Source organism: Callithrix jacchus, chromosome 11 (assembly GCF_049354715.1).
Source record: "Callithrix jacchus isolate 240 chromosome 11, calJac240_pri, whole genome shotgun sequence".
Classification (NCBI taxonomy): Eukaryota; Metazoa; Chordata; class Mammalia; order Primates; family Cebidae; genus Callithrix; species Callithrix jacchus.
In genome coordinates, this window is record NC_133512.1 from 61,979,422 (window position 1) to 62,004,265 (window position 24,844).

Sequence of the window (24,844 nt, forward strand, 5' to 3'; positions counted from 1 at the left end):
AGTATCACTGACTTACGGTTTGCAGGCTGATAGATCATGCCATCATTACTCACTATGAACTACACCAAATTGGGTTTTCAACTATAACAATGGCCTAGTTTTAACAGTGAAGGATTTCTTACTTATATTTCACTGGGAGTGACATTTCAGTTTCTTTACTAGGGAACCATATAGGACATGTTACTGTTGCTATAATCTTTCAAACCATGAAGAGAAAAAAATCATCAGCTAACTAGGAAAACAAAATAGAAAACAATTCTTGGTGTTAAATATGACAAATGTGTTCAAGCTTTGCACACTGTTTGGTAGCTATTTATTTCTGAGGTTGGAAAACGCATGTTTCACAAAGAATCATTTGTACAACAGATCATCTGTCTGACAGTCTAAACCTCTAGATGTTGACAATGTTGACAAAACCCCGTCTTACAAATGGCACTCTTCAAATAACAATGTGATTGATGATGTTAAATCTAACCACTTCAGCAGATTCTGAATCCCATGTAAAAAGAGAACATGCCTTATTATTCTAGATATTCTCAACTTCTTGGGCAATCTCAGGTACGAAATATACATTTAAATATATGTTTACTGAAAAATACTAAATTTCAAAATGAGAAGTTTTTCTACCAATTAGCATAAATAATTATGACAGTAAGTTCTGAAAAGTCCATAAACAGAATACATTTTGTAATCTTATAATAAACTTTCCATATACTGATCCAATTGTAGTTAAAGTACAATTGGTACTTTAAGCTTGTTATTATTTCTTTATTCAATGAAATTTAATATATAAATAAGAGTTAAAACAGTTACTGGAGCAAAATATAGTCAAGCTGTACACAGATTTCCATGAAACCACAAAAACCAAAGCCTGAAATAATGTTGTATCCCCCAATGAAATGATACTATTATTATTAATCATAATAGTTGAAGAGTCAAATGATTCAATAATTAAATACTCTACCTACCATAATCTTTTTTTCTTTTTTTTTTTTTGGACACAGTGTCTCACTCAATTGCCTAGACTGGAATGCACTTGTTCCATTATAGTACCTCCCAAAAACCTAGTACTACAGGCACACAGCACCACACCCAACTAATTTTTTGAAATTTGTAGAGGTGGGGTCTTGCTGTGTTGTCAAGTCTGGTCTTGAACTGCTGGCCTCAAATGATTCTTTCACCTTGGCCTTTCAAAGCTCTGGGATTACTGGCATGAACCACTGAACTTGGCCCACCATAATCTTAATTATTCAAATATACCTTTGTCAGTGCCTTTTAAAATACTTTAAATTAGCATTATATCAATCATACGACTGACATTAAGAATTAGAGTTACAAGTGATACCTGTTAAGTAAGTAAACACATATGTCTTACATGCATGGTGCATACAAATGTATACTATTATTTTAAAGATTAATTCCATTGCCATTGGAAATCAGAACTCAAAAGTGAGCTTCTTAGAACTTGGGGATAATATTATAGAGTCCAAACTCATTATTTGATCCATAGCATTTCAACATAAGATTTTAATTTTCTACTTATCTCCCTGAGTGAATTTATTAAGGAGATTTTAAGGTTTCCATAAATAAAAGCAGAGGAATAAACCTTCTTTGAGTGCCTTCTTTTTTATACACCTAATACCATTTAATACTCATAATGATTCACGAACTGAAAATGTTATCTCTGTTATGTAGATAAAGAAACAGAGGCCCCAACACATTAAGAGCTCACAACTGGAAAGTATAGGTCACAGTCCTGGTTTTTAAGAAAACTTTAGGATGCCCCGGTAATACTCCACACTAACTCGTACTCTGCTGCCCAAACTAAAAACTGTACAGATGTTATGAGTATTCAAAGTCATAATCAAAAAGCACTTTAACGGTAATTCAAAATCCGTCTAATCATCAAGAAATACTTAAAAATAAGTGACTCAGAATTTAAATTGCCCGGGAAAAAATCAATACAATGTAGAAGCAAATATCATATGCCTCATACTCCATCTGTCAGTATTCTCTTTCTGGTCTTCTCTTTTACAATTTTAATTTTCTCAGGGATACTTTTATCTTCTCAGGACTAACAAAGGAAACTTCAGTGCTTGACTTTGATTGTAGGCCTTCCTGACAATTGATTTTTAAAAAATTTCAACAAGGAAAAAACATGTTCACTCCTTGACAATAGCTGCAAAAATGTCTACACTGTTCTGCATCTCTTAAAGCTGATTCTGAGAGTGAATTGTGAACATTCAGAAAGAAATGTATCTTACACTCCTGTTCAGTATCCTTGAAAGTGTTTTTTGTACAAAAGAATCTTATAAGACACCAATTTATGCCTATCTAGAAATTGAAGCTATACTGTATGAAAGTAAATCTTTAACTTCTAAACTCAAGAAAATAGTCTAATTCTGATTAGTGGCAATAATTTTTTGTTGTTGTTGCTCCAGTAATATTTAATCAAAAGTCTCATTAAAGGTATTAAAGACAATTGGAAGCTTCCTTTGCAAAAATCAAGAGGATCAACGGCATTCCTATATCCAGAAATATGACAAAATCGTAACTCAGGTAGATTAATTTCTCAAACTTAAAAGTTTGAAAGTCTTTGTTTCCTTTCAATTATCAAAAGTAAGATATATATGATCCATTTAAATTTAATTTTCAAATAAACTATCTCTTTTGAAAAAGTAAAGTGATTTCATAATTGTTTTTATGTTAAAAGCTTTAGATAAACTACCAGTATTACTTGCAAAAGAAAAATGAAATTATCTTCTTAATATTTTAATTGTAAAATTATAATTTTATATAACTGGAAATCTGGTTTTTAATAACCAGAAATCTCTACTGTTTGACTCTTGATATTTTTCTCCCTGCTATTGGAAGCAAGGGGTTAAGAAAGGTGTTAATCTGTTCCCTACCCAGTGATGCCCCATAGGACAAACTCTTAAAATACCATAAAAAAGAAGTAGAATATATGTAAACATAATTCTTTTTTTTGACATGATTCTTTTCATCAAGATACAAATTCCTAAAAAATATTAATTTTTTTGTTCCTTAATAAAACTTTCTAACTTAAAAAAAAAAATCATCTTTTATATTTACTTAGTCTAAAGTATCTCCTTACAAAATAACACTAGAAGGAGGAAGCAAAGCCGGACTGCCACTGGGCCAGTGTCTGCATAGCCCAATTCTAGAAAAGTTTTTAGGAGGAAGGGGACAAGACAGGCAATTAGATACAGCCAGGAAACACATCTCCCTTCAAGAGAAACCAAAATATCAAGTAACCGTCACATTTCAAACAGATTGCTTGAGAGAAAACACTGAAAGTTGAGAGAGGGGTGATACAGACATCATGGTTGAAGAGGAAGCTGGAAAGCCTGCATGAAATTTCTCAGCACAGGACCGGCTCTCAGTCCCGAACACAGCCAAATAGAAGGGTAAGTGAACTCCAGAACACTACACTCCTGGGATCCTAACTATAAGAGATCCCACAACCTACACAGACATTTGAATTGGCAAATACATTGCCCAGAGAGTATACAGAGGGACAGCTCAAACCTGTGCAGAGCAGAGCTCAGAAGGGTTCGTGGAACATGAGACAGGTACAACAAAATGCAACCATAGGTTCCCATCCCCCAAGGCTCTCCATCTTGTTCTTAGCGACTGTAGCCCCTCCTGACTGCGGAGCCAGGAGAAAGTAAGGCTCCCTTTTTTATGGGACTGGGTATGGCTGATCCACATGCCCCTTGTCTTCCAGCTCCTCTCAAAGCCACCCACCTCACCATTCCTGTAAGAGGATGCACAGGGCACAGCCTCCACTGCCCCGCCTGAGTGTTTTGCTTGTGACCTAGGAGCAGTTCAGCTCTCCCAGTACAGCTGATGTTCAACCCCATGGGGCCAGAGGACAAAGCTGAAGGCCCAGTCCCAACCTCTCAGGGTTGGAGTACCCTACCCAGAGTTTCTGAACTGAGATTTGTGGTTAGAGCTCTAGTGAGGAAGGAGCCCTCACTCTGAGAACACAAACAGGGAGGCGTGAGTTCATGTGCCATCATGGGAGCTGGGTATCCTTCCTTCCACAAAACCAGCCTGGGAAGGGTTCAGTCTGTTAGCCAGCTGCAGCTTTTGCTTGAGGGAGCCCCACGGCGTGGAGCACCTGGGACAGTCCAGCAACTTCAGCACAGAAAGTCTGTGGCAAATCTAGCTACTTAGATCTGTTCCTGGGGCAGACACTGGAGGGAGATCTGCTTGGGGGATCTCATAGCCATCTGCCAGGCTAAAAACCCTGGGCTACAGGTGCAATACGAGCTATACATCTGTGGCCCAACACCCTGCCTGGGGATCTTCTGCTCTTGACCAGATTCATCACCAGACCACCCACAGACATATCCCACAACTTACTCTGACTCAGCCAAGCTCAGAGGACCAGTGGGTCCCCAGGAAGTGGTGGGTCTCCTGGTGAACTAAGCTTCAGCTTGAGCTCTCCCTAAGGGAGGGGGTGTGCAGCCAACCAGGGTCCCCCTTAGGGCTAAGGAAACACAGGCAAGGCATCTGTGATCGGAGGGGTTCCCCCAAAGCCTAGGAACAGATTTAGTGAGGGGGTAATCTTCCACCCCCCAACATCTTCTCCCTACCACATCTTCCCCAACCACATCGCCCCTCACTGTAGCTCCCCCTCCCCCAAAGCACTGCTTTGAAGGCACTGAAATGCAAAGGAGGCTTATAGCTGAGTAAAAGCATATCTGCCAGCTCTTACTCTTAAGTGCCATCTACTGTATCACAGCCTGAATTACACCACCAAACAAAAATAAATCCCTTTAGCACACAATGCCTGTGAAACCCAATGAGGAAACCAGCCCAAACTAAGGAACCCTTATAGCATCTTGGCTCTCTGAAAAGACCCATAAACAAATCCAATTGATTATACACAACATACACAACAGTGAAACCCTCAACAGAAAAAAAGAAAATGAAAATAAGCCCCATGCAAATGTGAGCAGTTTATAAAAGAAAAAGAAAGACTAGCCCCCTCAGGTGAGATGGAATCAGCACAAGAACTCTGGCAATTCAAAATGTCAGTGCTTTTGCTTATCCCTAAAGGATCACACTAGCTCCCCAGCAATGAATCCTAACCAGATTGAAATATCAGAGATGATGGACATAGAATTCAGAATCTGGATGGCAAGGAAACTTAACAAGATTGAAAAGAAAGTTGAAATCCATTGCAAGGAAGCCAGTAAAATAATTAAGAGTTGAGTGACAACATAGCCATTTTAAGAAAAAACTAAAGTGAACTTCCGGAATTGAAAATTTTCCCTGATCTCACTAGATAGGTTGGCATGCAAATTGAAAAAATTCAGAGACCCTATATGAGATACTATACAAGATGACCATCCCCAAGACAAAGAATCATTAGACTTTCCTGGTCAATGTGAGAGAAAAAAATCTTAAAGGCAGCTACAAAAAGGGGTCATATCACTTACAAAGGTGATCCTATCGGGCTAACAGTAGACTTCCCAACAGAAACTATACAGGCTAGAAGAGACAGGGGCATATTTTCAGCATTCTTAAAGAAAAGAAATACCAGTCAAGAATTTAATATCCCACTGAACTAAGCATTATAAAAAAGGAAATATATAATATTTTCCAGACAAACAATCACTGTGAGAATTCATTACCAATAGACCAGCTTTACAAGAGATCCTTGAGGGAGTTATAGACACAGATATGAAAGAAAAATATATGTACTACCACAAACACACTTAAATATATAGCCTGCAGACCCTATAGAGACTACATAATCGAGACTACAAAGCAACCAGCTAACAGCACCATGATAGGATCAAAACATCACATAGCAATATTAACCATGAATGTAAATGGTCTAAATGCCCCACTTAAAAGCATGGAGAGGGAAGGTGGCTAATAAAACAAGACCCAACCATCTGCTATCTTCAGGAGAACCATCTCACATATAATGAAATCCATAGGCTCAAAGTAAAGACATGAAGAAAGATCTATCATGCAAACTAAAAACAAAAAAAGAGCAGGGGGTGCTATTCTTAGATAGAACATAGTTTAAAACAACAACATTAAAAAAGAGCAAAGAAGGTCATTATGGGCATTACATAATAATGCATTCAATACAACAAAAAGACATAACTCTTGCATATATTTACACACACACACACACACACACACACACACAGAGCAACATTGGAGCGCCCAGATTCATAAAGCAAGTACTTCTAGACCTACAATAGAATTAGCCACACAATAATAGTAGGGAACTTCAAAACTCCATTGACAGCATTAGACAGATCATTTTCAAAGAAACCTAACAGATTTTGGATGTAAAATTGACTTGTCCAAGTGGACCTAATTGACATTTAAAGAATACTCCACCCATCGACCACGCAATATACTTTATTTTAATCTTCACACTGAACATACTCTAAGATTGACCACATGCTTGGCTATAAAGCAAGTCCAAAAAAATTCAAATAACCTGAAATCATACCAAACATATATGGCGACCACAGTAGAAGAAAAACTGAAGTGAATAGCAAGATGATCTCTCAAAATCACATAATTACAATGGCACCAAACAACTTACACCTGAATAACTTTTGGGTAAACAATGAAGTTAGGCAGAAATTTTAAAATTGCTTAAAATAAATGAAAAGGGATACAATATATACCAAAATCTCTGGGATGCAGCAAAATAGTGGTAAGAGAAAAGTTTGTATCACTAAAGGTCTACATCAAGAAGTTAGAAAGATCTTAAATTAATACTCTAACAAAGCACCTAAAGGAAAAACAAAAATAAATGAACTCCAGAACTAGAAGAAGAAATAACTAAAATCAGAGCGGAATTGAACAAAACTGAGACAAAAAAAAAAAAAAAAAAAAACCTATTCAAAGGATCAACAAAACCAAAGGTCATCACTTTGAAAGGATAAACAGGACTGATAAGACTGTTAGTTACTATCAAAAAAAAAAAAGAAGATCCAAATAAGCACAAGAAAAATGACAAAGTTGATATTACAACTAATCCCACAGAAACACAAAATATCTTCAAAGACTATAATGAACAGTTTTATGCACACAAACTAGAAAATCTAGAGAAAATTGATAAATTCCTGGAAACACACTACCTCCCAAGATTGAACCAGGAAGAAATTGAGACCCTGATCAGAGAAATAATAAACTCTGAAACAGTAATAAGAAACCTACCAACTAAAAGAAGTCCTGGACTAGATATATTCACAGCTGTATTCTACCAGACATACAAAGAAGAGCTGGTGTCAATCTTACTGAAACTATTCTAAAATATCAGGGAGGATGGACTCTTCATTCTAGGAAGCCAGCATTATCTTGATACCAAAATCTGAGAAAGATACAATGAAAAAGGAAAACTGTAGGCCAATATCCCTAATGAACATGAGGCAAATATACTCAATAAACTACTACCAAACTAAATCCAGCAGCACCTCTAAAAGTTAATTAACTATGACCAAGTAGGCTTTATTCCTAGGATGCAAAGATAGCTCAAAATAAGCAAATCAATAAATGAGATTCACCATATAAACAGAATCAAAAACAAAAACTATATGATCATATCAATAGACATGGAAAAGGCTTTCAATAAAATCGAACATCCCTTAATGATTTTAAAAAAAAAAACCTCAAAGAACTAGGCATTGAGGGAATGTAACTTAAAATAATGAGAGCCATCTGTGACAAGCCCACAGTCAACATCATACTGAACAGGCAAAAGCTGCAAACATTCCCCTTGAGGAGTGGAACAAGATAAGGATACCTACTCTGGCCACTCCTATTCAACATATTACTGGAAGTCGTAGCCAGAGTAATAAGGAAAAAGAAAGAAATAAAAAGCATCAACATAGGTAAAGAAGAAGTCATATTGTCTCTTCTGATCATATAATTACAAACCTAGAAAACCTTGATGACCACCAACAGACTCCTAGAACTGAAGAACAACTTCAGTAAAGTTTCAGGATATAAAATCAATGTATAAAAATAAATTGTAATTCTGTACACCAATAATGGTCAAGCTGAGAGTCAACTCAAAAACAATCCCATTTACAATAGCCACACATGCACAAAATACCTGGGAATACATCTAAGCAATTAGGTAAAAGATCTCTACAAGCAGAACTACAAAACACTGCTGAAAGAAATCAAAAATTACACAAATGAAAAAAATTCCATACTCATGCATTGTAAGTCAATGCTGTGAAAATGTCCATACTGCCCAAAGCAACCTACAGAGCAAATTACATGACTGAATGCTATCCCTATTAAAATATCAACATCATTTTCAGACTTAGAAAAAAGGTCTTAAAATTCATATGGAACCAAAATAGCCAAAGCAATCCTAATAAAAAATAACAAAGCTGGAGGCATCATATTACCCAACTTTATACTACAAGGAAGGCTACAGTAACCAAAACAGAGTGGTACTATTTAACAAATAGAAACAAAGTCCAATGGAACAGAACAGAGAACCTAGAAATAAGGCTGCACACCTACATCTCTCTTATCTTTGACAAAGTTGACAAAACTAAGCAATGAAGAAAGGACTCTCTATTCAATAAGTGGTGCTGGGATAGCTGGGTAGCCATATGCAGAAGAATGTAGCATATGGAAAACAATTTATGACTAAGTCTTCAAAAGCAATTGCAACAAAAACAAAAAGTGACAAGTGGGACTTAATTAAACTAAAGAGTTTCTACACAGCAAAAGAAACTATCAACAGAGTAAAAAGATAACCTACAGAATGGGAGAAAATACAAACTATGCAACCAACAAATGTCTAATATCCAGAACCTATAAAGAATTTAAATCCACAAGAGAAAACAACCCCAGTAAGAAATGGGCAAAGGACATGAAGAGATACTTAAAAGAAGACATACAAGCAGCCAACAAATGTGAAAAAATGCTCAACACAGTAATCATCAGACAAATGCAAATCAAAACCATTCTGATACCAGTCAGAATGGCTATTATTAAAAACTCAGAAAACAATAGATGCTGATGAGGCTATGGAGAAAAGGGAATGTGTACACTCTGTTGAGAATGAATTAGTTCAGCCACTGTGGCAAGCAGTTTGGAGATTTCTCAAATAACTTCGAACTACCATTCAACCCAGCAATACCACTACTAGGTATATATCCAAAAGAAAATAAATTGTTCTGCCAAAAAGACATATGCACTCCTATGTTCATCACAGCACTACTGACAATAGCAAAGTCATGGAATCAACTGAAGAGCCCATTAACAGTGGATTGGATAAAGAAATGTGGCACATTTATACCATGGACTACTATGCATCCACAAAAAAGAATGAAATCACATACTTTGCAGCAACATGGATGCTAAGTGAATCCATGTTGGCCATTATCCTAAGTGAATCAATGCAGAAACAGAAAACCAAGTACCTAATGTTCTCACTTATAACTGGTAGTTAAATATTTAGTACACATGGCCATAAAGATGGCATTATTAGATACAGGGGACTACTAGAAGGGAGAGGAAGGGTGGAGGATAAAGTTGAAAAACTATCTATTGGGTACTATGCTCACTACCTGGGTAACAGGATCAATCATACCCCAAATCTCAGCATCATGTAACACACCCATGTAACAAACCTGCAAATATACTTCCTGAATCAAAAATAAAATTTGAAAATTTTTAAGTATCTCCTTATAAATTATGTTTATTAATTTATAAGGAACAGAAGGAAGAGAAGTAACTAGAGAAGAGAAAAACATCTTAATGAAATGATTAAAATTAATATCATTAATAAAGGGACTACTTATGTTGTAATCCAGCCAATAATGGATAAGTGTGGTGCCCACTACCACACCCAGCTAATTTTTGTTGTTGTTGTTTTTTTTGTAAAGATGGGGTTTCACTGTGTTGGCCAGGCTGGTCTTGAACTCCTGACCTCGTGATCCGTCAGCCTTGGCCTCCCAAAGTGCTGTGATTACAAGTGTGAGCCACTGCACCAGGCCATCTATGTTCTTAAGAAAGACACTGACTGAAGGCCGGGCAAGGTGGCTCATGCCTGCAATCCCAGCACTTTGGGAGGCCAAGGGAGGTGGATCACCTGAGGTCGGGAGTTCAAGACCAGCCTGACCAACCAGGAGAAACTCCATCTCTACTGAAAACAGAAAATTAGCTGGGCATGGTGGTGTATGCCTGTAATCCCAGCTATTTGGGAGGCTGAGGCAGGAGAATCACTTGAACCCAGGAAGCAGGGTTGCAGTGATCCAAGATCACATTATTGCACTCCAGCCTGGACGACAAGAGCAAAACTTTGTCTCAAAAAAAAAAAAAAAAAAAGGATAAAGAAAGACACTGAAGCAGTAAGGAATGAAGGACCATGATGTATGCAACCTCTCAAGTGGTTAAAAAATGTATGTGTGTATACGAAAAGGAAGAGAATTATAAGGCAAATGTGGCAAAATGTTGAAAATAGGGAATGTAGGAAAGGTCATGTGATTTCTTTGTACTGTCCTTATAACATTACTGAAAGTTTAAAATTATTTCAAAATAAAAAAATTAATTTTTTTAAGATTAAATATTAAATGTGAAAATTTTCACGATAAAAATTTAGTTGAACCTGACAAAATGATTGGTACAAATGCTTTGAATAGTGACAAGAGGCTTGTAGCAGAAACTAGTTCAACACAGCTTTCTTCATCAAAAACGTCTTGCTATAAAAAATAACAGCTATCCTAAACTCTGCTTAGTGACATTTTGGCACAACCTAGTAACAGTTAATGAATGAGCACTATACATTGAGTAGCACTAGTCTAAATACCATCTATTTGTAATCAGTCAATCAATAACTACTTTAAGAATTATACATATATACATATCCATTTGGAATAGTATACACCAAGTTATAACCAGTTAATGCTGGATAACATAACTGATGGTAATTTTTATTTTAGCCTTGTATTTTCTTCTTCTTCTTCTTTTTTTTTTGACAGAGTCTTGCCCAGGCTGGAGTGTCATGGCTCAATCAGGGCCCACTGTAGCCTTGACCTCCTGGGCTCAAGTGATACACTTGCCTCAGCCTCCTGAGTACCTGGGACCACAGACATATGCCACTATGCCTAGCTAATGTTTTGCATTTTTAGTAGAGATGGGGTTTTACCATGTTGCCCAGGCTGGTCTCTAACTCCTGGGCTCAAGCAATCTGCCCAACTCAGCCTCCCCAGTGAGGGGATTACAGACGTAGACCACTGCTCCTGGCCTCTTCTTGTATTTTTCTGATGTTTCTGCAATGAACATGGATTACTTTTGTAATAACAAAAACAAAAGTAAACTTTCAAAAAAGCGTAGGTGAAAAGGAATTTAACAGGCAATCAGATTTCTTGGAATTTGCCTCCTCTATCAAAAGACGACGTTTTGCCTTAATGTTCACATACTACCAACATTTTTCTAAAAGGCTTTTACTTACAGCTGATCTTGAAGCTCCACAATTATATATTCTAATTGTTCCTTCTCCAGTTTATGAGCCAGATCAGAATCTTCAATCCTCTGAAGTAGTATTTTATTCTGGGAGACAGATTCAGATAGTTGGTTCTCTCGAAGTCGTAAGAGTTCTTCAAGGTAACCCTGGAAATACAGTATCATCAAGATATAGCAACTGCAAAATTCTAATACATATCCTGAAGATAAATGTTGAATATCTTAAATGCTATTTCTATTTCTATTGTAATGAAACAACTTCAAAATATTACTGATTAATTAGTAAAAAAATTGTTTTGGTTGAATATAAACATTTAACATATATTCTCCACTTTTTAAAGCTCTTCTCTAAAGTTTGAGAAACTGTAATTTGAGGCAAAACTTAGTTAAAACATTGTAATTTCTAAACTTCACAACAATTGCAGGCCTCCTAGCTTCAAAATAAGGACCTAATTACAGAATGACCAATTAGAAAGTTGCCTCTTTGTGATTATCTTTCAAAAACACATAGACATTAACATTTCAGTATCGATGTTACTGAGAGATAGTACACTTTGGTTAGGCCTCCTGGCCTAGTGTCATATTCTAGTTTTACTATGTCTCAGCTATGCGTCCTTGGGCAAGTTACTTAAGCTCTCTGTGCCACAGTTACACCATCTAAAAAAGTAGGACCTATCAGAGTACCCTAGTCAGGAGGGTTAAATGAATCAATATAGGTCAATTGCTTAGAACAGTGCCTGGTACACAGCATGCAATGTATAATTACTAGCTATTATTATTAGTAAACACGTATTAGATATAAGACTTCTTGGAATGATCTCTTAACCTTTTACTCTCCACTTTTTCTTTGTCCTTCTGCCCTGCTTTCTGGGAAATCTAATTGAATTTATCCTTGAACGCTTTATACAAATTTCTGAAATTAGGAAATCATACTTTGAATTTTCAAAAGCTCTTACCTCTTTTCTAATTGTTCTCATCCCCTGACATTCTATTCTTTTTAGTTGCAATGTACTTTCAAATTCCTCTGAGGATTATTAATTAGAATCTTTTTAAAGTACTCTTCTATTACATGTTACCCTATTCATGTATCATTAATAAACTTTTATCTATTTTAGATTTATGATATCGGCTAAGAGTAGCTAATACTATTCTTCAAGAGCTTATTTTTCATATTTTTCCTAATTCTCAAATGTTTGCTCTTCTATAATAAAATCTCAGACGCTAAAGTTAATTTTTACAGATATTTCATATATATGTAGCTTAATCTAAATATACATTAATAAACAATAATTAAAGAATACTCATATATCTACTACCTAGATTAATCAACAATACTTTAAAAGCCAATATAACGCCTTCCTTGATTGCCTTCTCTGCAAAGGTAACAATATCCTGAGATTTGTGTTTCTCATCTCTTTGCTTTTCTATCCAGTTTTACAACAAATATGTGTTATCTGAAACAATATGTTGTTTAGCTTTGTTTGGTTTGTCAATATTCTTTTGAAATTTTTGTCTATAATTGATGAGTCTAGCTATAGTTCATTTACTCTAAAAAATGTATAGTATTCCATTGTATGAATATTACAGTTTATTCACTCTTCTGTCACTCTTCTCTCAATGACCATTTGAATCACTTCAGGTTTTTCTTAATATAAACAATATTGCTGTGAACACACTCTTTTATGTCTCCTGGTATACACATCCAAGAGTTTCAAGGAGATATATCTAAGAGCAGAATTCTTAGGCTATAGGCCATGCATATCTTCACATTTACTAGAGACTGCTATTGATATTGCTGTTGTAGTAATTGTTCTTACTATTGGTTTTATACTAATCACATTCCCACTTGATATTATATTCACGTGATCTTATGTTAGTATAAAAGTTATACTGGGTTCATTAAATTCATTAAAAATATTCCTTGTTTTTCTGTTCTCAGGAACAGTCCATATAAAACAGGGATCACTCATATAGTTGTGTGTCACTTAACGATGGGGATATGTTCTGAGAATTATGTTGCTAGGCCATTTTTGCTTACACAAACCTAGATGGTACAGTCTACTACATGCTTAGGCTAGATCGTACAACCTATTATTCCTAGGCTACAAACCTGTAAGCATGTTACTGTACTGAGTACTGTAGGCAATTGTAACACAATAGCCAGTATTTATATATCTAAACATAGAAAAGGGACAGTAAAAAATATACTATAAAAGATTTTAAAAATAGGCACAACTATACAGGTCCTTACTGTAAATGGAACTTGCAGGACTGGAAATTGCTCAAACTGAGTCAGTGAGTGGGTGGTTAGTGAATGTAAAGGCCTAGAACATTACTGTATACTACTGTAGACTTTAAAAATACTGTACACCTAGGCTACACACTAAATTTATTTTTATATATTTTCTTTCTTCAGTAACAAAATTAAACTTAGCTTATTATAATATATTTACTTTACAAATGTTTTAAAACCTTTTTGACTCTTGTAATACAGTTTAAAACACACACTTCACAGCTATACAAAAATATTTTCTTTTTAACATCCTTATTCTATAAGCTTTTTTCTATTTAAAAATTTAAAATTTTTAACCTTTTTAAACTTTTTTTTGTTAAAAACTAAGACACAAACACATACATTATCCTAGGACTACACAGGGTCAGGATCATCAGTATCAGTTTTCCACCTCCACATCTTGTCCCACTGGAAGGATTTCAGGAGCATTAACACACAGAGCTGTCATCTCCCACTATAACAATGCTTACTGCTGGACTACCTCCTAAAAGACCTGCTTGAGGCTGTTTTACATTTAATTTTTTTGTTTTTTTAAGTAGAAAGAGTACACTCAAACATAATGATAAAACATATTGTATAATAAATACAGAAACCAGTAACATAGTATTTTATTATCATTATCAAGTATTATGTACTGTCCATAATTCTATATGCTATAGTTTTAAATGACTGTCAGGGCAATAGGTTTTTTTACACCAGTATCACCACAAACACATGAGTAATGCATTGTGTTACAATATCATCATGGCTACAACATCACTAAGTGAAAGGAATTTTTCATCTTCATTACAGTCTTACGGGACCTCATGTACTTGGCCTGTTGTTGGCCAAAACATTATTATGTGGCACATGACTGTATTTGGCAGAGTCACCAAAACAATACATGACAGTTTTTCTTTGGTGGGGGATTGGATAGATTTTAAACTACTTACTCAATTTCTTAAATGGCTATATATCAGTTTTGATAAGTAGTATTTATAAAAATTCTTTGTTTTGCAAGGTATTATTATAAAATTATTAAAATATTGCCTAATAATTATTGTGAGAGTTCCTCCACATTTATAGTGTGCTGTCTATTCTTCCATTCTTAAGATTATCTGTGCCTTAATTTTTAAAAAAATTTATTCCTGCTAGAATTTGTCTATTTCATTAATTTTTACAAATAATTATCTCTTCATTTTGTTAATTCTGTTTCTCTGCTTTTAACTTTATCAACATGTGTTATTTTATTACTTTCCTTCTTGTTGAACTAGTTTGGTTGTCCTTTGACTATTTCTTGGATACTTATCTCTTTAATTTTTATTGTTTATTTTCTAAGTGTTAAGTATTTCTATAAGTACTATAAAAGTTGTGTGGCAACTTACAACTGTTAGTATGCATTATTTTCATTCTCCTTTATTTCAAAGCACTCTGTTTCCTTAATTTTTTTGTTGTATAATTTAGAAAATTTTTCTTTAATTTCATGAATGGCATATGGGTGGTGGTAAACTTTTTGTATTGGTATCTATCTAACATTGCTGCAGTATTCACATGACCATATATTAGTATAATGGTTATACTAAAATGATACTACTGTATCATTTCTTTGGTATTTGTGGACATTTGTTTTGTGACCCAGTATGCTCCATAAAAAATTGGCCAGGTATGGTGGCTCACGCCTATAATCACTTTGGGAGGCCAAGATGGGCAGATCACTTGAGGTCAGGAGTTAAGAGATCAGCCTAGGCAATGTCATGAAATTCCATCTCTACTAAAAATACAAAAATTAGCCAGGCGTAGTGGCACATGTAGTTCCAGGTACTTGGGAGGCTGAGGAAGGAGAATCTCTTGAACTCAGGAGGTGGAGATTTAGTGAACCAAGATAGTGCCACTGCACTCCAGCATGGGTGACAAAGGGAGACTCCATCTCAAAAACAAAAAACAACACTATAGCTGTTTCATGTGTGCTTGAAAAGATTATATATTCTAATTGTTAACATTTAATATATTTTAGATCAAGTTTATTAATTGTGTTATTCAAGTTCACTAGATCTGCTCAATCTATAAATTGCTCTGAAAGACATTAAAATTTCTTATTATAATTATAGAATTACCAATTTATTCTGGATATTTAATTAATTTTTGCTTCATATTTTTCATGGATATATTGTTAAATGTATGTAAATTTAGCACTGATATATATTCTTGGTAAATGCATACTTTTAAAAAAAGGCAATGTCTTACTTTAGTCTTAATGCTTTCTGCCTTAATGTCTATGTTTAACGATATTGACATACATTTCTTTTAGTTAGTATCTCTAGTATATTTATCCCCCTATTTTCAACTTTCTTGTGTCATTTTATTTTATGTGTCTCTCTTATCAATAGCATACAGCTAAATTTTATAATCATTTTTCAATAAGTCTAAGAGTTTATCTTGACTGGTAAGTTTCTGCCATTTACTTTTACGGTGGTGTTGACTCTTCTGGTTATATGTAATTTGCATTTTGTGTTCTCTTTTCACTATCCTTATTTTCTCTAATGTGCTCCTTTTTAATATATTGATCAAGCTTTAATTATTCATTTTTTCCTCCCTCTACTAGTCTAAAAATTAAACATTCTACTTCAATTCTCTTAATTGCAATTTCTAAATGATAATTTGGGAAATAGACATGCACATTAAAGAGTCTCTAACCACCTTCACTGTATTACAAAGACCTCAAAACACTAGCTTCAATTATCCTCTCTCACGGTTTCTGATATTTTCAGTCAGTGCTATAATTCTGCTCTGCTTTCATACTCCCAGTGGTGGCCTGCAGCTGGCTAGCATAGGCTCTCGAGAACAGACTTAAATTTCAGAAATTTAAGCCCATTGTTAAACATTGGTGTTATTAAAAATTAAACTATATCAATTTATAACTATATCAAACACAAAGCTAATAACTACACAAAATTAGTACTTTCTAATTATTTCACCATATTTTAACTATTATCTATGTTCTTAGTCATTTACATTTACTTCATCTATCTTAGTAGAAATATTATGTAATGGTGTTCTACTGTACATCTCTTTCTAATTCTGCATTCAGTGATATCATATTGGTAGCTTTATTTTACATATATATATATATATTTATTGCACTTTAGGTTCCGGGGTACATCTGAAGAACATGCAGGATTGTTGCATAGGTACATACATGGCAATGTGGTTTGCTGCCTCCATCCCCATCACCTATATCTAGCATTTCTCCCCATGTTATCCCTCCCCAACCTCCCTACCCACTGCTGTCCCTCTACTATTCCACCAAATAGACCCCAGTGTGTGATGCTCCCCTCCCTGTGTTCATGTGTTCTCATTGTTCACCACCCACCTATGAGTGAGAGCATGTGGTATTTGATTTTCTGTTCTTGTGTCAGTTTGCTGAGAATGATGGTTTCCAGGTTCATCCATGTCCCTTCAGAGGACATGAACTCATTTTTTATGGATGCATAGTATTCTATGGTGTATATGTGCCACATTTTCCCTGTCCGGTCTATCATCGATGGGCATTTGGGTTGGTTCCAGGTCTTTGCTATTGTAAACAGTGCCACAATGAACATACGTGTGTATGTGTCTTTATAATAGAAAGATTTATAATCCTTTGGATATATACCCAGTAATGGGATTGCTGGCTCAAATGGTCCTTGAGGAATCGCCATACTATCTTCCACAATGGCTGAACTAATTTACACTCCTACCAACAGTGTAAAAGTGTTCCTGTTTCTCCACATCCTCTCCAACATCTGTTGTCTCTAGATTTTTTAATGAACACCATTCTAACTGGCATGAGATAGTATCTCAATGTTGGTAGCTTTAAATTGGCCATCATGGAAGTATTTATCAGAAAAATTGGCAAACACTACAAATGAGGGCTTCTGTTTCCACCTCCTCTAAAAGAGGCAGTTAAACTTGAGTATACCAGTGTCACCCCTATACTGGTCATTATTTTTGCTATTTCATGTAGTCAAGGTTTCCTTACAAGTTCATTTCTTTACTCTGACATTTTGCATCTCACTTCTGCATTCTAGGTTCAATTTCTACCTTGAATGACAGGGACATATACCTGCTATTTCCCTGTTGATGTTAAAACACAATTTTCTAGATTAATTATGCCTTCACTACAATCCCTAGGCCCTGCAGTACTCTTAACATATGCACATATTCTTGTCTCAGGTCTATGTTTCTGATCCTTAGTGAATTCCTTTTCTTGAGAGAGTAGCTCTGAATTAATCTTTTAAACAATTGTATTCTACTCAGCATTTTTAGATTTTTGCAATGAAGATACTTTCAGATTATCTTAGTCTGCATTCTTGCTGGTACCACAAGTCTCACTTAATAGGGTGTGAAAAGTTTTCTTCATATGCATTATGCAAATATTTATAGCTAATATAATTGGGATTTAAAAATAGTTTCTAAGCAATAGCTATCTGTATAGATAAAATTACTTGTATATGTAAAATTATGTTATAACAATTTTCCCCACTGCATTTTTACTTTTTTGAATATTTCTATCGCTAATTCCATTGGGCTTTCCTTATATATATATCATCTTTGAATAACAATGTTAAAAGAAGAGGAAAAGGGAAAAATAGAAAATGCAGTAAAAAAAGTAAGAGTTATGAACTCCTTAAAATAATAGAGTTCGTTTGCTTTCTGTTTCTATGTACACTTTGCCTAGTACAGTGCTTAACACACAAGAGCTGCTAAAATATCTAATTTTTAAAAAACAGATATATGTGCTTAGGCAATCATTGCATTTTCACAAACTATTAATCTGTTATAAAATTTATCATAGAAACTAAAATCTCAGATACACAAATTAAACTGCTTATGGAAAAATAATGGCTTGTTTTTTAAGTTAAAACATAAAATTGGAAAAACTAACAAATAAAAGCATCTCCTTCAACTGTCTGATTTTTCATTCAGATGAGGCCAATTCAAAAACAGAAGAGAGGCTGCAATGGATAAATAATTTTACTCAGTTAAAAATGTTTTGGCAGTGACAGTTCAAAGACAACAACTAGAATCAAATTAAATGTGTTTTGACAATTTTAAAATACCTTCTGTTCCAGGGTAAGCTGATACTTTTGCTTAACTCTTTTACACTTGTTGAACCAACTGTTCTCATCCATGAGGAAAGGAGGTCCGACATTCTCTGGAGTACTGCTTTCACTACCACTGCTTCCCAAAGTCCTTAGCTCCTCCTCATCACTGCTGATGCTATCAGAACTGGGAAGATCAAAATTTTAAGAAAATAAAGTTAAAAATATGGTTCAACTTGATTCTTAAACACTTTTATATTTGCAAGTTATGGTGAACACATTTGAAAATATTCAGCACTAAATACAAAATTATAATCGTATTATAAAGATTTTATATTCTTGAAAAAAAAAAAAAACGGCAAGCTAGGCATGGGCTGCTGACTCCTTCTTAGAAACCAACCCTAGAGATACTACAGAAGCTCAAATGAGGTTTACAGATCCAAGGAATTAAGAGATAAACCAAGAATGCCCAAGGGAGAGAGAAAAGGTTCCCAGAGAAGAGAACCAGAAATTCTAGATGTGCTGAAAACAGCCTTCTATCTGGTGTTTTTCACTGCTGTAGGTGGATCACTGCCTGCCCAATCTTCAACAGAAGGCAGAAAACAGCAGTTCCAGCTAATAACACTGGGGTATAACACAGGGTAGTGTGTCAAGATCAGCTCAGCTTTAGCAAGGAGAAGATAACAGGTTCAGAAGATCCAGTCACTCCTAAGCATTTCCTACTGAGGGGAACAAGGGCAAGCACAGGTAGAGTAGAGAAAACATCCATTACAATCCATATAGAAAATTCCAGGACATGAGTAGGGCACAGGAGCAGAGCGTATGGTGAAAAAAAAATGGTAGAAGAAAAATTCAATATAGATTAAAGTATGCTAAGATGACAGTCCAATTTACAAGAAAAATATTGGGGTTAATTCATGGATACAAGGAAGGGAACATCACATACCAGGCCCTGTTGTGGGATAGAGAGCAAGAGGAGGGAGAGCATTAGGACAAATACCTAATGTATGCAGGGCTTAAAACTTCAATGATGGGTTGATGGGTGCAGCAAACTACCATGGCACATATATAACTATGTAACAGACCTGCACATTCTGCACATGTATCTCAGAATTTAAAGTATAATTTTAAAAAAGAAGAAAAATACTGATGTTAATATACTTAAAAAGAAACATGGAAAAATAAAATTTAAAATGTGAGCAATTAACGGGTAAGAAGTAGAAGCATAAGAACAGTCTGTATTACATTGAGAGTATTCAAAGAAACTATAATCTGTCAAATGAAAGGGCACACACACACAAAAAAACCAAATCCTGCCAAAGAAAATAAACCCTAGAACAGAAGTAATCACACAAAATTTAAATGAGTTAAACTTAATAACCAAAAGGCAGATGTTCAGAACCAGTTAAGATAAATAAGGGGCTGGGGACATTGGCTCATGCCTGTAATACCAGCACTTTGGGAGGCCAAGGTGGGTGGATCACTTGAGACCAGAAGTTCAAGATCAGCCTGGGCAACATGGTGAAAACCTGACACTACTAAAAATACAAGGGCTCATCTCCCACTCCCTACACAGAGTAGCAGCTTTCCTGAAATAGAGTGCAGATTGCCAGCAGTGCTGTTTGTTTCTTGCTGGGTGAAAAGGTTTTCTTTGGGGCCATTTTGTTGGTAGCAGACAGGCATTTTCTACAAACCTCAGTTGCATTGTGACCTAAAGATAATGTCTGTCTAAACTGAAGGTTTCAAGCCCTGTGACAGGGAAGCTGACCACATTCCCACCTGCCTAAGACAAGGAGTTGATGCAGTCCTCTCAACCCTCATCCCAAAGACCTCAGTGCCTCCTACCATGAACTACTCCTGCTACATGTTAGGGCTGGTGGTCCCACTTGTCATCAGCATACCCCAGGGAGAGCCAGCTCTTACCCTGAAGGGCAACTTACTGAACTGAAGATTGAACTGTATCACCAAAATTAGAAAAGCCAGGGGACAGAAGGGCATAATGCTAGGGTATGAGATAAGTGCCCTGAGATCTACATACTCTCAGCCCTGCAGAAGATAGTGAGTTGGATCACATGACCAATACACTGCTACAAAAATCAGCATTGGAGGAAGCCACTGCAAAAAAAAAGAAAAAAAAGCTATCTATAACCAAGGACTCATACAGAGCCTTGACCTCCTGAAAGCACCCAGAAATGCAGTTAGATGATCTTAGACAGTCACATCCTTAAGGGAGCTTCCTCAGATTAGAAGGAATTACTGTAAGAACTCTGGCAGCACAACATGATAGAATGTCTGGACATCTCCAAAGGATTACATTAGCTCTCCAGGAATAGATCCTAACCAAAATGAAAATTCTGATATGACAAAGAATTCAAAATATAGATTATAAAGAAGCTAAATGAGATCTTATGAGCCAGAAGAGATTGGGGATCTTTTTCCAGCCTTCTTAGAGAAAAAAAAATTCAAGCCAAGGATTTTACATATTGCCAAACTAAGCTTCATCAATGAAGGGGAAATAGTCTTTCCCTGGAGAAGCAAGCATTAAGGCAATTCATAATAATTAGACAAGTCTTACAAGAAATGAACAAAGGAGCTCTAAACATAGAAATAAAAGGACAATAATCACCATCATAAATGCATACATACATACAAAGCTCAGAAAGCCTATAAAGCAATTACACAATTCAGATTACAAAGCAACTAGTTATCAACCCTATGGCAGGAACAGAATCTGACATAGCCTCACAAAGATATAGGCTGACAGTCTGATTGAAAACAAGACCCAACCATCTGCTGAGACCCACCTGGCAGGTAAATACACTTACAGGCTCAAAATGAAGGGTTTGAAAAAGATGTACCATGCAACAGGAAAATGAAAACAATCAGAATAGCTATTCTTCTATCATACAAAACAGACTTTAAATCAACAGTGAAAAGACAAGGTTATTATATAATGATAAAGGGTTTGATTCAACAGAAGATTTAACTGTTCTAAATACATGTATTTATATATAACTGTTATATATTACTGTTCTCATTATAATTATATAAAAATATATAATTATAAGGTATATAACAGGAATATAAGATATTATAACATAAATATAAGATATAACTGTTCTCATGATATAATTATATATATTATTACTGTTACATATATAACTGTTCTCATATCATTATTATGAGAACAGTCATATATATAACAGGTATTATATATAATTATATTTATAACTATATTCATTTATATTATTTTATATATTTTATATTATATGTAATTATATAATTATAATTTATATATATATGATTATATAATTATATTATGAGAACAGTTATATCTTATAAGTTATACACATATATAACTGTTCTAAATACACACACACACACACACACACACACACACACACAAAACACTGGAGCACCCAGATTCATAAAACAAATACTACTAGACATAATAAATTATATAGGGCAATACAATAACAGTGGGGGGCTTCAACACCCTATTAACAGCATTAGACAGATCACTGAGGCAGAAATCAATAAAGATACTCTGGGATTGGACTCTAGACCAAATGGACCTAATAGATATTTACAGAACACGCTACCAAGTAACTGCAGAATATGTATTTTTCTCATCTGTGCAGAGAACATTCTCCAAAACTGACCATATAGTTGGCCATAAAGCAAGTCTCAATAAATTTTTAAAAATGGAAATCATATCAAAAATCTTCTCAGGCCACAGTGGAATAAAATTAGAAATCAATACCATGAGGAACCATCAGAACTACATAAGTAGATAGAAACTAAATAACTTGCTCCTGGAAGACATTGGGTAAACAAAATAAGGCAGAAATCCAAAATTCTTTTTGAAACACATTAAAAGAGACATAATATACCAAAACCTCTGGGATATGGCAAAAGCAGAGCTAAGAGGAAAGTTTATAGCACTAAATGCATATATCAAAAAGACAGAAAGATATCAAATGAGCAATCAAATGTTAAACCTCAAGGAACTGAAGACAAAAATAACAAACATCAGAGCAGAACAGAATGAAACTGAGCCAAAAAACCCCACAACAACCCAAAGGATCAACTAAATGAAAAGCTGATTTTCTGAAAGGTTAAAAAAATGAATAGACCACTAGCTAGATTAACCATGAGAGAAAATTCAAATAAGCACAATCAGAAATGATAAAGGTTATACTGCAGCTGATATGACAGAAATACAAAAGATTATCAGAGACTTTTATGAGTCGCTTCATGCACACAAACTAGAAAATCTAGAAAAATAAATAAATTTCTGAAACCTACAACTTCCCAAGATTGAACCAGGAAGAAACAGAAACCCTGAATAGACCAATAAAAAGTAATGGAAATGAATCAGTAATTATAATAATAAAAAAATCTCCCAAGAAAAAAAGAGCACAGGACCAGATAAATTGGGATTTCCTACCCAAAGAATAATAAATCATTGTATCCAAAAGATACCCTTCCTTGTGTGTTTATCACAGCACTATTCACAATAGCAAATATGTGGAATCAGCCTAAGTATTCATCAGTAGAGGGCTGAACAAAGAAAATGTGGTGTGGGGAGGATCCAAGATGGCTGAAGAGGAACAGCTCTGGAGTGCAGTTCTCAGCAAGGACAACGCAGAGGGTGAGTGCCCACAGCATTTCCAAACAAATTTTCACTGCCCACAGACCAGGAGATTCCTGGGACAAAAAGCACGAGTCTTCAGCAAGGTGGTTTCAGTCGGTGTTAGGTTGGTGCACAGAAACTCACACAAATCTGGGTGGCCATTTCAACTGGCACTTGGAATGGCTGGGAGACAGAGCCGCCCATTCAACTGAAAGAGAGGAAGCAGAGACAGGGAGCCAGGCAATCTGGCTTGGCAGGTACCACCCCAATAACACAAGCAATCTGAAACACTCTAGATTGAGAGTTTTGCAGCAAATGCAGCTGGACCCAGGATGGTCCGGCTTAGTGGGGGAAAGGGCAAACACCACTATTGAGGCAGTCGGCCACTATCAAGGCAGTTCACACAGCAGCTGGGCAGTGCCTGTGGTAATGCAGCAATGCCTCTGCTGGCAGACTGTGACTAGACTACTCTGTGTGGGGCAGGGCATCTATGAAAAAAGGCAGCAGCATGATAGGAAGTTATAAATAAAGCCGACCTTCCTAAGACAGAGCACCTCGGAAAAAGCGGTTATGAGTTCCACTGCAGCAGACTTAAAAGTACCTGTCCAGCAGCTCTGCATGGAACAACGGAGCTCCCAGCATAGCACTTGTGCTCCTATAAGGGACTGACTGTCTCCTTAAGCAGCTCCTCAACCCCCATAAACCCAAAGAGACACCTCATAAAGGAGAGCTCAGGCTGACATCAGGCAGGTAACCTGGGAAGAAGATAGTAGAAGAAGAAACCGGCAGCAACCCTTACTATTCTGCAGTGCCTGCGGGTGATCCCCAGGCAAGCAAGGTCGGGAGTGGAACTCCAGCAGTCCTGCAGCAGAGGGCCCTGACTATTAGAAGGAAAACTAAGAAACAGAAAGAAATAACTTCATCAGCAACAAAAAGGACATCCACCCAGAAACCCCAACCGAAAGTCACCAACTATGAAGACCACAGGTAGACAGAGCCACTAAGATGGGAAGAAACCAGTGCAAAAAGGATGATAACACCAAAAACCAGAATGCCACTCCTTCTCCAAACGATCACACTCCTCACCAGCTAGGGATCAAAGATGGATGGAGAATCAATCTGATGAATTGACAGAAACAGGCTTCAGAAGGTGGGTAATAAAAAACTTCTCTGAGTTAAAAGAACATGTGCTAACCCAATGCAAAGAAACTAAGAACCTAGAAAAAGGTTAGATGAGATGCTAAATAGAATAAACAACCTAGAGAAGAATATAAATGACCTGATGGAGCTGAAAAACACAGCACGAGAACTTCGCAAAGCATACACAAGTTTCAATAGCTGAATCAACCAAGCAGAAGA

The 24,844-nt window shown here is 35.8% G+C and overlaps 1 protein-coding gene across 17 annotated transcripts in view; it reads right to left on the reverse strand.

The window, feature by feature from the left end:
- Positions 1 to 24,844, reverse strand: part of RUNDC3B (RUN domain containing 3B) — a 207,653-nt gene that overhangs the window by 39,346 nt on the left and 143,463 nt on the right. For all 17 annotated transcript variants that reach the window (XM_054237809.2, XM_078342951.1, XM_054237811.2 and 14 more), the window contains 2 exons: positions 18,868 to 19,036; positions 11,486 to 11,643 (listed from right to left, as the gene is read on the reverse strand). In XM_054237809.2, coding sequence (XP_054093784.1) covers positions 11,486 to 11,643; positions 18,868 to 19,036 — 327 coding nt within the window. The remainder of the gene's footprint in view (positions 1 to 11,485; positions 11,644 to 18,867; positions 19,037 to 24,844) is intronic.